General features: G+C 61.9%; 4 protein-coding genes across 6 annotated transcripts in view; 3 read left to right on the top strand and 1 right to left on the bottom strand.

Moving 5' to 3' along the window:
- The window catches only part of EIF4B (eukaryotic translation initiation factor 4B), an 11,670-nt gene extending 7,820 nt beyond the window's left edge, over window positions 1-3,850 (top strand). For all 3 annotated transcript variants that reach the window (XM_042836696.1, XM_042836694.1, XM_042836695.1), the window contains exons 8-15: window positions 263-442; window positions 941-1,175; window positions 1,270-1,388; window positions 1,476-1,668; window positions 2,368-2,432; window positions 2,558-2,624; window positions 2,704-2,776; window positions 3,464-3,850. In XM_042836696.1, coding sequence (XP_042692630.1) covers window positions 263-442; window positions 941-1,175; window positions 1,270-1,388; window positions 1,476-1,668; window positions 2,368-2,432; window positions 2,558-2,624; window positions 2,704-2,776; window positions 3,464-3,529 — 998 coding nt within the window. In that variant the 3' untranslated portion in view covers window positions 3,530-3,850. The remainder of the gene's footprint in view (window positions 1-262; window positions 443-940; window positions 1,176-1,269; window positions 1,389-1,475; window positions 1,669-2,367; window positions 2,433-2,557; window positions 2,625-2,703; window positions 2,777-3,463) is intronic.
- Window positions 3,851-5,431: 1,581 nt separating this feature from the next.
- Window positions 5,432-9,081, top strand: LOC122170080 (peripherin-like). The gene is made up of 7 exons (XM_042836697.1): window positions 5,432-5,769; window positions 6,784-6,844; window positions 7,016-7,111; window positions 7,188-7,349; window positions 7,498-7,623; window positions 7,708-7,928; window positions 8,926-9,081. Exons 1-7 carry the CDS (start codon window positions 5,432-5,434, stop codon window positions 8,933-8,935), a joined length of 1,014 nt encoding a protein of 337 aa, XP_042692631.1. The 3' UTR covers window positions 8,936-9,081.
- A 492-nt stretch (window positions 9,082-9,573) lies between these two features.
- Window positions 9,574-11,454, top strand: LOC122170076 (uncharacterized protein DKFZp434B061-like). The gene is made up of 7 exons (XM_042836692.1): window positions 9,574-9,660; window positions 9,873-9,972; window positions 10,078-10,296; window positions 10,386-10,435; window positions 10,529-10,774; window positions 10,894-10,995; window positions 11,111-11,454. The coding sequence occupies exons 1-7, from the start codon at window positions 9,574-9,576 to the stop codon at window positions 11,261-11,263; spliced, it is 957 nt and encodes a 318-aa protein (XP_042692626.1). The 3' UTR covers window positions 11,264-11,454.
- An 833-nt stretch (window positions 11,455-12,287) lies between these two features.
- Window positions 12,288-14,431, bottom strand: C1QL4 (complement C1q like 4). The gene is made up of 2 exons (XM_042836693.1): window positions 13,916-14,431; window positions 12,288-12,467 (listed from the first exon to the last, which is right to left on the bottom strand). The coding sequence occupies exons 1-2, from the start codon at window positions 14,429-14,431 to the stop codon at window positions 12,288-12,290; spliced, it is 696 nt and encodes a 231-aa protein (XP_042692627.1).
- Window positions 14,432-14,783: the final 352 nt, after the last annotated feature.

The following is a 14,783-nucleotide window of genomic DNA, read 5'->3' as shown; positions in this document are numbered from 1 at the left end:
AAGCTGAGACTGAATCCCAATAAGCTGAGGCTGAATCCCATTACCTGTGGTTAAATCCCAATAGCTGAGGATGAATCCTAATATCGGAGGCTGAATCCCAATATTCTGATGCTGAATCCAATTGCCTGGGGGTAAATCCCAATAGCTGAGGCTGAATCCCATTACCTGCGGGTAAATCCCAGTAGCTGAGGCTGACTCCCAGCAGCTGTGGGTGAAGTCCCCGCACTGCGGGCGCAGGGGGGCTGAGCTCTGCACCCCCCAGGCTACAACTCGCGCATCGGCAGCGGCCGGAGGGCCTTCGGCAGTGGCTACCGCCGCGACGACGATTTCCGGGGCGGCAGCGACCGCTACGAGGAGCGCTACGAGCGGCGCGACGACCGCATGGAGCGCTGGGGAGGGAGAGAGGAATACGGGAGGGATGAGTTCCGGCGTGAAGAGAGGGGTAATGGGGAGGGGGGAATTGGGGGGTGAGGGGTGGAGGGGGGGGGGGGGTTGGGGTGAGGGAGTGGTGGGGGGTATTGGGGGAGTTAGGGAATGGGGTTGGAGGGGATGCAGGATGGGGGGTATGGGATGGGGGTGGAGGGGGATATAGGGGATGGGGTTGGGATGGGATGGGGGTGGAGGGGATGCATGATGTGGGGTATGGGATTGGGGGGTGTAGGGGGATTTAGGTGATGAATTGGGATGGGAGGTGTGGGGGGGGATGCAGGATGTGGGGTATGGAATGGAGGATGTTGGGGTATTTCAGGTGGTGTGATTTGGGGTACGGACTGTTGGATGGGAGGTGTAGGGCAATGCAGGATGTGGGATTCGGGATTTGTGGGGTGCAGGAGGCAGATGGCCGATTCAGGATGAAGCACGTGGTGGAGAACTGCAGGATGCGTTGTGTACGGGATGCGGGGATGCAGGACACCCCTCAGCCCCACGTGCCACCCCCCAGGCCCCACGCAGCGCCCCAAGCTGAACCTGAAGCCGCGCAGCGCCCCGAAGGAGGAGGAGAGCACAGCAGCCCCTGCACCACAGTCCAGCCGCGCCGCCTCCATCTTTGGGGGGGCCAAACCCGTGGACACGGCCGCCCGCGAGCGTGAGGTGGAGGAGAGGCTGCAGAAGGAACAGGAGAAGCTGCAGCGGCAGCTGGAGGACGACAAGAGGCTGGAGCGGCGGCCCAGGGAGCGGTGGGGAGACGCGGCACTGGGGACGTGGGGCGGGGGTACAGCTCTGCAGGGTGCCACGCTGAGCCCCGTTCCCCTATCCGCCCCCCGTTTCCAGGTACCCTAGCAGCCGCAGTGAGGACAACCCTGAGCGGTCACGGACGGGCAGCGAGTCCTCGCAGAGCGGAGCCGCAGGACCTCCTGGCACCACCGCCGGCACCGGTCCCACCGGGAGGAGTAGGTGTCGGGTGGGGGTCTGGGGATGGGGGGGGGTGCAGGGAGGGCTCATCCCCAGCCCTGCCCACCGTTCTGTGCCCCCTGCAGCCACACGGAGGAGGGAGAGTGAGAAGTCGGTGGAGGGTGATGCGTGCGGCCGCGAGGAGGAGGGCCGTGAGGAGAAGCAGCCACTGAAGGTGATGCCCGCGCCGCCCCCGAAGGAGAACGCGTGGGCCAAGCGCAGCAGCAGCACCGCCGGCCGCTCCCCGGGCTCTGACTCCGAGCAGCACTCACCCAGCAGGTGAGGGGTGATGGGGGGCTTGTTATGGGGCTGGGAGCCCGAAGTTCTGCTGGGATCTCAGTATGAGGCTGGGAGCCCAAACGGTTTCCTGAGAGCTTGGCATGGGGCTGGGAGTCCTGGGTGTTCCCCCTGCAGAGGTTGGGGGGGGGGGCAGAAACCCAAATCTTCCCCTGCAAAGTTGGCGTGGGGCTCGGCCTTCCCAAATCAGTTCCCTATAAGATTTGTCTGAGGTCAGAACCCTCAGATGGTTCTCCTGTGAGGTTGGTACAGGGCTGAATCCCAAATTGTTCCCCCGCAGGTTCTTGGTAGGATTGAATCCCCAAAATTAATCCCCTGGGACTGAAATCCCAAAAACATTCCCCTATAAGGCTGATGCAGAGACTCATCACCCCCCACGTTCTGATCCATGGTTGACCCCATATCTGAAACCCATTATCTCATCCCAATGGCCAACCTCAATGGCTCACCCCAATGACCAACACCCCAATAGCCAACCCAATGGTGGACCCCCATGTCTGACCCCAATAGCCAACCCCAATGATTTACCACCATATCTCACCCCAGTGGCCAACCCCAGTGGTTGACACCCATTATCTTATCCCAAAAGCCAACCCCGATGGCCAACCCCTATGTCTGACCCCACACCTGTCCCCCTCTCTGACCCCATTCTGACCCCACTGTGACCCTTTGTCCCCCCAGCAGCCAGATGGCTTCCCGCCCGCCTGCAGAGAATGGGGCCACCCCGAGGAACACCCACCGGAGAGGTGAGGAGGGCAGGCAGTGGGGTGGGATGGGGGGCAGAAGTGTCCCCTTGGTGGCACTGGTGGCATGGTGGCTTTAGGTTGGGTGGACACGGCGTCCTCAGCACATGGTCGTGTCTCCTCCCCAGGGGATGAGAACAAGCCAGATGGGGGCCGAGATGGCCCGAAGGCGCGCAGTGGGAGCTCGGCCGAGAGGTGAGTGCCGCTCGTTAGGGTTAACGAGGGGATGCTGCCCTGCGTCACCCTGCTCAGTGCCATCCCCATCCCTCCCCAGGAAAGACGGCCGCAAGGAGCATGAGGCAAGAGCTGCGCCTGAGCCAAAGAGACTGGAGGACAGCCCAGCCCCCGTGAGTGTCATGGGGGAACCTGACAGGACCTGGGGGTAACCCCAGTGGGACCCAGTGGGACCTGGGTGTGACCCCAGAGGGATTGAATGGGACCTGGGTCTGATGCATTAGCATCAGGTTCCATTAGTGCCCTGACGGGACCTGGGAGTGACCCAGTGACATTGGGTGAGACCTGGGTCTGATGCGTTAGCATCAGGTCCCATTAAGGGAGTGACCCCAGTGGGACCTGACAGGACCTGGGAGTGACCCCAGAGGGATTGAATGGGACCTGGGTCTGATGCATTAGCATCAAGTCTCATTAGCAACCTGACGGGACCTGGGTGTGACCCCAGTAGGACCTGACAGGACCTGGGTGTGACCCAGTGGCATTAGGTGAGACCTGGGTCTGATGCATTAGCATCAGGTCCCATTAAGGGAGTGACCCCAGTAGGACCTGATGGGACCTGGCTGTGACCCCAGTGGGGTTGGATGGGGCTGGGGGCAGTGCCACACTCCAGCTGAGCTGTAGGGCACAGCCCAAGGCTTTGAAGTTTGGGGGCTGTATGGGGTTTTCTGTGAATTTGGGGCTTAGGAGACCTACAGGGCTTTGGGATTTGAGGCTTTTTGCAGGTTGGGAGCTATTGGGGATGGGTTTGCCTGGTTGTGGGGCAGGGCCCAGCCTCACAGCACTGGCACTGCACCCCACAGTTCAGCCACGCCAGCAAGTATGCAGCGCTGTCAGTGGACGGCGAGGAGGAGGAGTGCGGTGAATGAAGGCCGTCCCCAACCCCAACACCGAAATGGAACAGAAAACCCAGCGCCGCCCCGCCGAAATCAAGCCAAGAATCAGCATAAGGAAAGGAAAAAAAGGAGGAAAACCGACATTGCCGGGCCCTGCTGCTCCGCCCTGCTTCATTTGGGGTTTTCTTTTGGGGGGGGGACCTTTGGGGGGGGTCTGGCCTCACGTCTGCCCCCCGTCTCCCTCCGTGCCCCGTTGCTGTTGGGGTGGGAGTGCTGTGGGGTGTGGGGCTGCGCGGCGCCGGGCGCCGTTGGGTTTTCTGTTGGTTTCCTCCAATAAAGGTGATCGGAACGGCCGCACCGGCGCTGCGTGGTGGGGGGCACCCGGGGTCTTCTCAGCCACATCCTCACCCCATCCTGTGCTCATCCATACCCCAAAACCATGCCATCCTCATCCCGGTTCTACCCCATTCTGATCCGTCCCCATCCCATCCCTATCAGCACTTCCATCCCTATCCTCATCACCATCTCAATCCCATCCCATCCCCAACCCCATTCCCATCCCAATCCCCACCCTCATCCTCTCCAACCCCAATCCCATCCCCGTTCCAATCCCATCCCACCCCTGTCCTCATCCCAATCCTACCTGTGCCCCAAACGGATTCCCTTAGTGGAAGCCATGTGGACACTCAGAAATGGGGAAACCTCAAAAATGGGGAGATTCTATAAAGTGAGGCAGTTCCTAACTGGGGACACCCCAAAATTAGGGGCGTCTCCCGGTGGGGCGGATGACTTCTGGACACCCCAAAGCTCCCTTATGCTCTGTCCCCCAGCGCCTCTCTGTGCCCCCCCGTGTGCCCCACAGGCTTCCCGAAGTGCTTGCTTGAGCCTGTGCGCATGCGTAATGCCGCCTGGCGGACCGAAGACCATAGAGATTGGAGGAACCGTGGCGCAGAGCGGTAAGAGCTGTTTGCGCATGTGTACTACAGCCTGGAGGACCAAAGAAGCATAGAGATTGGAGGTCTGGGAGCGCAGAACGGTTAAAACAAACAGACTTTCCGCGTTTCACTGCACATGCGCAGTACTGTCGCAAGCCCTATTATCGTAGATATTGGCGAACTGACGACGCAGAGCTGTCAGAGTGCAGAGTCGCGACTTCTGTGTGTCGCAACACTTGCATGTTAGCGACAGGATTACCAATTACCATAGAGAATAGAGGCTCGGAGCGGGAGGGCAGAGCGACGCGCTAAGCAGCTCCAAGAGCGTTCTGCGGGGCAGTGCTGGCGCCGGGGAGGTCCGAGCCGCCTTGAGCAACCCTGATCCCCTCCGCCCATAAAACCAGCAGCAGCACCGCCGCTAAAAGTTCCCTCGGCCCTGAAACCGCCACCGCCGCCTCCAGGGCTCAACCGTTCCCCGAGCGCCACTCCTGCAGTTCCGCTCTTTGGCCACACGGTGGCAGCAGAGACTGAGAAAAGAGCCGCGCTGCTCCGAACGCTGCGTGGGGTTTTTCCATTTGGTTTTGAAGAGCGCAAAGCTGGGAAAAAATAAATACAATACAATACGATAAAAATAAAATTCTCCAAAGCAAGGAAATCTATGTTAATGTGTTGTAAACACTTGCCAAAAACAGTATAGAACTGACGTTACGTTTTTCTTAAATGCTTCCTTACCGAAATCGAATTATTAGGGAATTCAATGACAGTGATGGAGGGATGGGGAGCGCAAGCGATGCTCAAACCCCGCAGCTTTTGGCACTCAGCAGCTCCCACCTGAGCCCAGGGAGCGACCGGGGGCACCTGGGGGAGCCCCGCCCCCACCCCCAGTCCCCTCCCCTCTTTTCTTTCCCGTTGCTCCTCATTCCTGCGTCCCCCCGCCGGGGCGGAGCCGCCGTTCGCTGTCAATCCCCGCAACCGACGGCCGCCTCTTCCCGCAGCCGCGATGAGTCGCGATTTCTCCCCACCCCGGGACCGCACCCTCGATTCTCCGCCGGTTCCGGTTGATGCGCGTTCGGCGGGGCGCAGCGCGGAGCGGACGGAGTTGGCGGCTCTGAACGATCGCTTCGCCGCTTTCCTGGAGAGGGTGCGGGCGTTGGAGAGGCAGAACGGAGCCCTCCGCTCGGCCATCGGCCGCGCCGCCGCCGCTCCCCGCGCTGCGGGGTTGGTGCGGGGAGAGCTGCGGGGGCTGCGGGAGCGGCTGCAGCGCCTCGGCCGGGAGAGGGAACGGCTGCAGGGAGAGCGCGATGGGCTCGCGGCGGAGCTGCAGGGGCTGCGGCGGCGGTGCGCGGCGGGAGGAGGAGCGGAGTGGGTGTGATGGGAGGGGAGCGGGACACCGAGATGTATGGGGAGGCAGCGGGAGCGATGTGATGTGAGGACCGGGATGCGACGGGGAAGGAAGGGTGGGTGCACCGAAATGTGTAGAGGGGAGAATGGGAGTGATGTGAGGTGAGTTAGCCGGGATGTGCTGGGGAGGGACTGGGAGTGATCTGGGGGTGGGGACCATGGGGTAAAGCGGAATTCACAGTGGTGGGGACCGAGAGCCGTTGGGGTGGAGGAGGCTCTGGAATGGAAACGGTGGGATGAACGGGGATGTGTTGAGGAGGGACTGGCTGTGGTCTGGGATGGGAACTGGAGATGAGTGGAGATGCACCGGGAAGTGAAGCGGAGGTCGTAATAGGGGTGGGCAGCGGGGGATGCATCCGGAGGTGCTGGGAATGGATTTAGGATGCATTGGGATACGCTGGGGGTGGGGAATAGGAAATGCAGTGGGGGTCAGAGGGATGGAGATTGAGATGCACTGGGATGGGAAGCAGGAAATAGACTAAGGCCATAGGGAATGCACTGGGATGTGTCCCAAAGGGATGGAGCATGTACTGGGATGGGGACGGGGACTCCAGAATGAACCAGGACACACGAGGGAGGGGACCAGTGTGGTCCGGGAAGGGGGGACGACGACCAGGGAATGGGCTGGGGATGTTGGGTGAGGATTGAGATGTGTTGCAAAGGACCCAGGGGATGGTCCTTTGGTGTGTGATGGGTGTAAGGATGGGGGGGATGCAGGGGATGCACCTCAAAGCCCTTCCAACCCAACCACTGCTATGGGTTGGTTGCCCCCCACCTCATCAGACTGCCCGGGGTCCCATGCAGCCTGGCCTTAGGCACCTCCAGGGTGGGAAACCCACACCTTCTTTGGGCAGCCTGTGCCAGAAACAAAGAATTTCCCCCTTACGTATCCCTAAAATGGGGTTCTATGCCCCCTCACCCCACTCTGACCTCCCTCCCGTTGCACCCCAGGCTGGAGGATGAGATGCAGAAGCGAGAAGATGCAGAGCAGAGCCTGGTGCTGTTCCGCAAGGTGAGATGGGGGGGAGGGGAGTCCAGTGCACCCCATGTACTTCCCCCACTAATTGGCAAAGGGCTCGGGGATGCCCCATGCACTCTGCCCAGGGGGTGGCCCGAAGTCTATTGGGAGGAGGGGAGGGGGGTCCCATCCTCTTTGCAGTCCCTGCAGCTTTAGCCATTGCAGGACATGGACGATGCCACGCTGTGCCGCCTGGAGCTGGAGCACAGGATTGAGCTGCTGATGGATGAGATCAGCTTCTTGAAGAAGCTGCACGAGGAGGTTGTGGGGTGGACCCAAGGAGGGATGGGGGTCCCGCGTGGGGGCTGTGGTGTGATGGTGTAATGTGGGCACGTAGGAGCTGTGGGAGCTGGAGGTGAATGCACAGAGCCCACAGGCGGGGGCACGAATGGAGCTGCAGCAGCCGGATCTGACAGCTGCACTGCGCGACATCCGCACGCAGTATGAGAGCATCACTGTCACAAACCTGCAGGAAGCCGAGGAGTGGTACAAAGCCAAGGTACCCACGAGGGCATGCATGGGATGGGGACACCCCCCAGGGCTGACCCCCTGCACCAGCACCTTGCTGTTTGCTGCTGATGTGGGGATGATGGGGGCACCTCCACAATGCTGACCCTCTTCCCTCTCGCCCCCCACGGTGCCTGCAGTTTGCTGATCTCTCGGATGCTGCCAACCGTAACTGCGAGGCGCTGCGGGTGGCCAAGCAGGAGATGAACGAATCCCAGAGGCAGATCCAGAGCCTCACCTCCGAGGTGGATGGGCTGAAGGGCATGGTGAGCACTGGGGGATTGTGGAGGGGGGTACAAGGAGCCCCCCATCGCCTTACCGTCCCTTTGTGTCCCTCCTCCATCCTGCAGAATGAAGCACTGCAGCGACAGATGCAGGAGATGGAGGATGAGTTTGGCACGGAGATCAGGAGCTACCAGGAGGCGATGGGGAGGCTGGAGCAGGAGATCCAGTGCATGAAGAAGGAGATGGCACGGCAGCTGCACGAGTACCAGGATCTGCTCCGTGTCAAGATGGCCCTGGACGTGGAGATCGCCACGTACCGCAAGCTGCTGAACAGTGAGGAGGGCTGGTGAGGCAGGGGGACATCCTGTGGGGAGGGCAGTGCTGAGATGGGACCCTGAGCACGGGGCGGTGGATGCAACCCTTTGGCTGCTAGGAGACCGAGGGGTGCAGCGTTGGGCCGAGCACAGCAGCTGTGCAGACCTCAGCCATTGGAGAGGATCCCTTTCCCGTTGAATCCCATTATTGGATTGAAGTGCAAAATCAGGGTCACCTCCCCCTGCGCCCCGCTGTCTCCATTCCCCCAAGAACAGCGGTGAGGGGTGGCCAGGATCCCAAGGGCTGCAGCTGTGTCCTTGTGCCCCCACCTTAAGGCTTTGTCTGGAGGAGAGGGAGAAGGGTTTTGGTGGCTTCTCCCTCCCCCAGTGCTTGAACCAGCACTGAGCCCTGCGTGGAGGGTGGTGCTCATCCAAACCATTGTGCTGTGGGCATTTGTGCCCTCCCCAAATGGGTCTGACCCCTCCCCAGTGGAGGCCACCCCCTTTTTCTGATGGATTAGACCCCACTAATGAAGCTGCTCCCCCCATAGGCTGGTTTAGCAATAGAGATCAGTCTGTCCCTTCAAGGATGAATACATTCGTTTAGCAAAAGGAATCTATGAGTGCTTGTTCTACAGCTTTCCAGATTGGCTTTGCTTGGTGTGCGCACAGCCTTGTTTTTCTGACCAATCCCACTGGAGTCACAACAGACTGCTTTTATCTTTGCATCCACCAGGTGCAAGGACGTTTTTTGCTTGGATTTCACATGTATTGTTTTGGGTTACAGTGCACCGAGATAGGAAGTCATGGCAAAACAAGCAATGGAAAGTTGCCAAACTGGGGGGGGGGGGGGGAACAGCTTAAAGGTCCTCCAGGAGGACGGGCTGACCTCCTCCCAACCCCCCCCCTCCAGAATGATTTGAGGGCTCCCCCCTCAAATAGGTTCTGACCCCCTCCCTATGGAACTGATGGAACTGGGCCTTCCCAGATGGGGTCTGCCCGCCCCAATGGTCCTTTCTCCCCCCGCAGCAGGTGGTGATGGAGTCGTGCAAGGAGTGGAGCCCAAGTGATGAAGAGGCCTCTGCGGCCGTCCCCCATGCCTGTGCCTTTATTTATTGCTATTTGCTGCTGTGCTCAACGTTGTAGCAGAGCGGAGGGGGGGGTCCCGCCGCTGCCCACCCAACCCCCCACCTCGTCAGCCGCAAATAAAGAATGGAGCTTGGAGGAGGTGGAGTCCCTGCAGGGGGCGGGGCTGGAGGCCTTCGGGGGGGGGCGGGGCCTTCGGGGGCGGGTCCGCCGCTCTCCACCAATCCGCACACTGTCACTCTGCCGCACCCTTCCTCCCCGTGGTCCTCTGTCTTCTCTAGGATTTTCACCCCCCCCCTTCCTCCTCTCTATGGTTTCCCCAACAATCCCTCTCTATGGTTCCCCTCCCTCCTCTCTATGGTTTCCCCCCCCCCATGGTTCTCGCCCTCTCTATGGTCCCCTCGCTGTCCCCGCCCCCTAACCCCGCGCTGCAACCCATTCGCTCAGCGCGGACCAATCCACACTCCTCGTGCTTCCCATTGGCCTCGCGGGGACCAATAAGCGGCCGCGCCGAGTTCTGTAACGGGCGGCGGGAGGAGCCTTAAGGAGGACTTAAAGCGGTGGCGGTGCGGTGCGCGGTTGCGGAGCGCGATGGTGGTGGGCGGCTCTTCCCAGAAGGAGAACCGCTCTCCGGGGCCGAGCGACACCGTGAAACGCTTTCCTTACGGCCGCGTCCCGGTGCGGACCCGCTCCCGTCAGGCGGAACATGGAGAACGACCGAACGCTGCTTGCACCGCTCCGTCCTGCGGGCAGCCCCGGTAACGGGGGGGAAGGGGAGGATGAATGCAGGAAGGAGCGCTGGGGGGGCTGCAGACAGAACGCGGAAGTGGGCACGGGGCTCCCTCTTTCCCCCCTCTTTCCCCCCTCTTTCCCCCCTCTTACCCCCAAAGAAGGGGACCCTCAGTATTTGGGGCGGGGGTCCTCACTGTGCTGCTGTTCCCCGCAGTGACGCAGGGGTGGAGCAGCCGCCGCCTCCAGCGCTGGATGCAGGTGAGTTTCCCCCCTCCTCCCCCCTGCTTTGGCACTCCGTGGTTGGGTGCCCCCTCCACGTGACTGAAGCCCCTCCCCTCCCCCCTGTGGTCTTTCTCCCCACAGAGACCACCGTCACCCCCTCACCTGTTGCCACCCCTGTGCTGGGGACTGTGGGGCGCAGGCCCTGCTTGGCCCGCAGGGTGCCCGCCCGTGGCCCCCCCTCTGCCAAAGGACCCTCACCTCTGAGTACAGCAGGGACCCAGACAGCACTGCTTTGTCCCCTCCAGGAGAGTGCATCCATGGGACTGAGGGTCCCCAAGAAGAAGAAGAACGGCACCCCAGGTACATCCTATCCCTCCCCCCAACCCGCCCCACTCTGCACTCTGGGGGTGGTTTGTTGGTGCTGAGCCTCCTTCCCCATCCCCCTGCAGGCTCCTCCAGTGCTGGCTTGACTCTCTGTGTCTCTGTCACCAAGAACATGGTGTGTATGGGAGGGGAGGGAGAGGGAAATGCCAGCTCCGACTCCCCTCCCTCACACCCTCATCCTGCTCTGCTCTCCCCTTTCACTCCGCAGCGTTCTGCCCCCCGCACTCAGAGCTCCCTCCGCACGCCGTGCCTCACCCCTTGCATCTCCCAGCCACGCGCCCTGCAGGTGGGGGCCAGCTTGAGCACTAGGAAGGGGTCCCGACCTGCCCCCTCAGCCCCTGCTGATGGCGTTGTCCCCTCGGAGACCCCCTTGCGCTGGCGACCGGCTGTGACCCCCCAGTCTGACCCCAGTGCGTACGCTGCCATCAATAACAACAATCTGTCCCCATCCTGGGTGAGTGTGTGCTGTGGGGCTCTTTGGTCCCCTTGTGGCACCCATTCCTCTCTCCCCTCAGTGAGGGGGGGAGGCTGGGAGTGCTAGGAGTGGTCTGACTGTGGGAAATCTTCCCCCAGGACAAGGTGGTGGTGCAGCTCTTCAAGGGGAACGAAGGCCAGCAGGATGTTAAGGTGATGATGGCAAATCCCAGCAGCACCCCGGACCTCAGCAAGACACAGGTAGGGGGGCTGTGGGGTTCCCTGGGCTCAGGGTTGGATCCTTGGGTTGAGGGGGGACCCAGGGGTGAGGAGGGGGGTCTCACTCCAAGCTCCACACTCAATCTGTGTCCCACAGCGTGCAGCCCTACTCCTGCAGCAGCTGATGAAGATGGTGCAGGACCGACCGGATGCTGTAGCGGCGCTGACGGAGCTGTGGGGGCTCATGACCGAGTTGGGGGTGGACCCCATGCCCCAGGACCCCCTGGACACCCACAGCCTCTCCTCGTAACTGTGACCTACGTGGGGGTTGAGCTGCAACTCTGTGAACAAAGGGAATGGGTGAGGGCACAGGCAGACCCTCCTGGTGGTGGCCAAGTGGCTGCTGGGGGGTACAGATGGCCCCCTGCAGCAGGCAGACTCCCCCCTCCATGCAGGGCAGTGTGGGCGTTCTGGGCACAAAGAGTGTGGGAGTTGGGGGGGAACGCAGAAAAAAGTGTGAATAAAATATTGTCTGCTTTGCTTTGCTTTGCTGTATGGGGTCTTCTTCGCGTCCCTGGGGCAGCCCCCATCCCCCGACGTTTCCCCGCAGTTGGTGGCAATGCCACACGTTGGCCACGCGGTGACAGCAGTGCCCGCGAGGTGGGAACGCTCACATTCATTCAGAGCCCCCACGGAGCCCATAGGAGAGGCAGTGGGGCTGTGTCCTGCTGCTGCGTCCCCGTGGGTGTGCGGGGAGGGTGACCGTCCCCATCCCTGGTGGCAGTATCAGTGTCAGTGCCCCCATTGCTTACTGCTGTGGTGACACGAGACAGGGGCACAGCTCCGTCCCTCCCCACACCGTCCCCACGATGAGGCCGAGGCAGCAGCTGCACCTCCAAACCCATTATATTTTATTTGGGGGGAACACAGAGTGCAACAAACTGCGGGGTTCAGGGATGGGGAGGGGAGAGAGGGGGGCTCCAGGGGGACAGCACAGCAAGGGGGGACCGCAGTGCCTGTGGGGTGCTGACATGCAGGGGTGAGCAGGGAGCATTTACGCTTGTGAGTGGGCGCATGGGGGAGTGCGGTGAGCGCACACGCGTGTGCAACGTGGGGGAGGCGCGTGGGGACGGCGGTGAGCATGCACACGTGTGTGTGTGATGGGGGGGGGGCTGCTGTGCGTGTGCAAAGGAGCTGCGAGGTATCGGTGCCTGCAGAGGTGCAGAAATGGGTTTCCCTATGGGCATCATCACCTCGGGGCTTTGGAAGGGAGGCAGGGGGGATGACGACGGTGCCTTAGGAGGTGCCCCCCCACCCCCCCCTCGCCCCAGTGCTCAGTCAGGGTAGATGATGAAGCCTGAGAAGGTGCTGTACTTGTTGGTGTTACCGCCGTGCACTTTGCCACCATCCAGCTTGACACACACCTCATCACCCACGTCCAGGTGCAGGATGACGCTGTTGCTGGCGTAGTCGTAGTTCTGATCCGCATCCTGAGCGATGGCGCTGGCCCGAACCTTGGGGGGTGGGAGGGGGGCACAGCCATCAAGGACCACCCCCCCACACACAACCACCACCCCGATCCGTGCCCCCCCGGGGCGGTTTGGGGGGGGGGGTGGGGGTGCTGAGCTGCTCTGTGCCCCCCTTTCCTCCCCAGATCCCCTCAGTCTGCCATCCCTGGCAGCTCAAGGTCGTGCCGCCCACCTGCGGCAGTGCTGTGGTGCCAGGAGGTGGCAGCGCCAGAGTCCCCCCCCCCCCCCCCCCCCCCCCCCAACATGGCCCTCGAGTTTGGTGGCCCTGCACTGTGTCCCTGAATCCCACATCCTTCCCTGTCCCACGGGCAAAGAGGACTGCAGAGCCCTGGTGTTGGAGCCCACGGCCACCCTCGGCCTCCCCCCACCCTGTGGTTCCTTGGGGTGCAGCTCCCATTGGGATGGCGGACCTGGCATCCACCACAGCAGATCGATGCTCTTTTATCCCATAATAAACAGAAAGTGTCTGGGGTGAGGTGGGGAAGGGCTGAGCTGCATCTCTGTGAACAAAGGAAGCAGGTGAGGGTGCAGGCAGACCCTCCTGGTGGTGGCCTGGGGCCTGTTGGGGGGCACAGATGGACCCCTGCGGTAGGCAGACCCCACTCCATGCAGGGCAGTGTGTTCCCCTGGTCCTCCAGTGGGAGTTCTGGGCATAAAGTGGGGATTGATGCCCCAGATGCGGGTGGTGGGGATGGGGATGGGGCTGTGGGGCTCTGCTGGTCCACCCCCCACATCTCTGCGGAGGGGAGAAGAGAAGGAATAGGAGAAAAGGGATGAGGTATGCGGGGACGAAGGAAATGGGATCTGGGGGGAGCAGGGACAGAAGATGTGGGATCGAGGGAATGCAGATGGAGGGAATGGAATAGAGGGAATGGGATTGGAGATGGAGATGTGTGTAGGGGAATGGGGATGGAAATGGGGATGGAGGGAGTGGGGATTGGGAAATGAAGATGGAGATGGGTGTAGGGGAATGGGGACGGAGGAATAGGGATGAAGGGAATGGGATTGGGGAAATAGGATGAAGATGGGTGTAGGGGAATGGGGATGAGGGAGTGGGGACTGGGGAAATGGGATGAGTGGGGATGAGTGTAGGGCATCGGGGAAGAGGGAATGGGTTTGGGAATCAGGATGGAGGACTTGGATGGTGGAAAAAATATCTGAACTGGGATGGCAGGAATTTGGGACAGAAAGCTGGGGGGAGCCAGGATGAGGGTAAAGCAGAATTGGAGAAGCAAGATGGAAGGAAACAAAATGGAAAAACCGAACTGGGGGAACTGGAAGGGGAGAGCAGGGATAGGGACAGCAGGCAGCAGGAAGAGGGCTGGAGGAGCCGGGTGGAGACACAGAGAGATGGGGCTGGGGGATCTAAGGGCAAAGGAGGTGAAGAGGGGCACGGGGGCCTGGTGGGAGCTGCTGGGGGTCCTGTGCCATACCTGCCCGTTCTTCATGAGGTCAGCCCACATGCTGGTGCCGTCGCCGCCGCGCATGAGGACGTGGTAGGTGAAGAAGTAGATGCCGGGGAGCGGGCAGGTGAATTTGCCACTCGATGGTTCGTAGTAGTTGCCCACGTTGGTCACCACGTCGTCGAAGCGCAGCACCTCGTAGCCCTCGTGGGGCTTCCGCAGGCCCGCATAGAACGCAATCTTGGGACTGTAGAAGGAGGGGATGTACCCCCCAGGACCCGGCCCTGGAGGTCCCGGTGGCCCCGGTCGACCCGGTTCACCTGGCGGTCCCCGTGGTCCCGGTGGTCCGGGGGGGCCCCGAACGCCAGCACGCCCTTTGCGCCCCGGTTCTCCCTTTGCCCCCGGTAGGAAAGGAGGGGGGGAGGCGGGAGGCAGCTCGGGGTAGGGGTCGCAAACCATGCGGCAGCTGCCCAGCATCTCGTAGTGAGCGGCCGCCTTGGAGCTGTGCACCAGCAGCGGGATGGCCACCAGCAGCACCAGCACCATGGCCACGCCGACGGCCGCCCCGGCCACGCGTTTCCTGCGGCTCAGCCGAGAGGCAGCCAGTGCCAGAAGGTCCTCGTCACCCTTGGGAGCGATGGTGGAGCCGGGGGGGTGGACGGCGGGGGGCCGCCCGCTGAGCCTCACGGCGCGGCAGGGAGCGGGCTGGGAGCGAGGATGGGGCGGGATGAGGACAGCGGTGGGGACGGAGCTGGTGGCAGGGAGGGAGGTGGGAACGGGGATGAGGATGGGGACGGAAGCAGGGATGAGGTCGGGGATGGGGAGAGCGCCGGGGATGGGGACGGTGAGGGAGGTGAGGATGGGGTTGGAAATAGTGGTGGGGATGGTGATAGCAGAA

The sequence above is a fragment of the Centrocercus urophasianus genome, unplaced genomic scaffold, assembly GCF_019232065.1.
Source record: "Centrocercus urophasianus isolate 14NV4802_14NV808 unplaced genomic scaffold, USGS_Curo_1.0 seq_626, whole genome shotgun sequence".
Taxonomy (NCBI): Eukaryota; Metazoa; Chordata; class Aves; order Galliformes; family Phasianidae; genus Centrocercus; species Centrocercus urophasianus.
The sequence above is the reverse complement of the archived record's forward strand: the minus strand, read 5'-3'. Positions and strand labels throughout refer to the sequence as shown.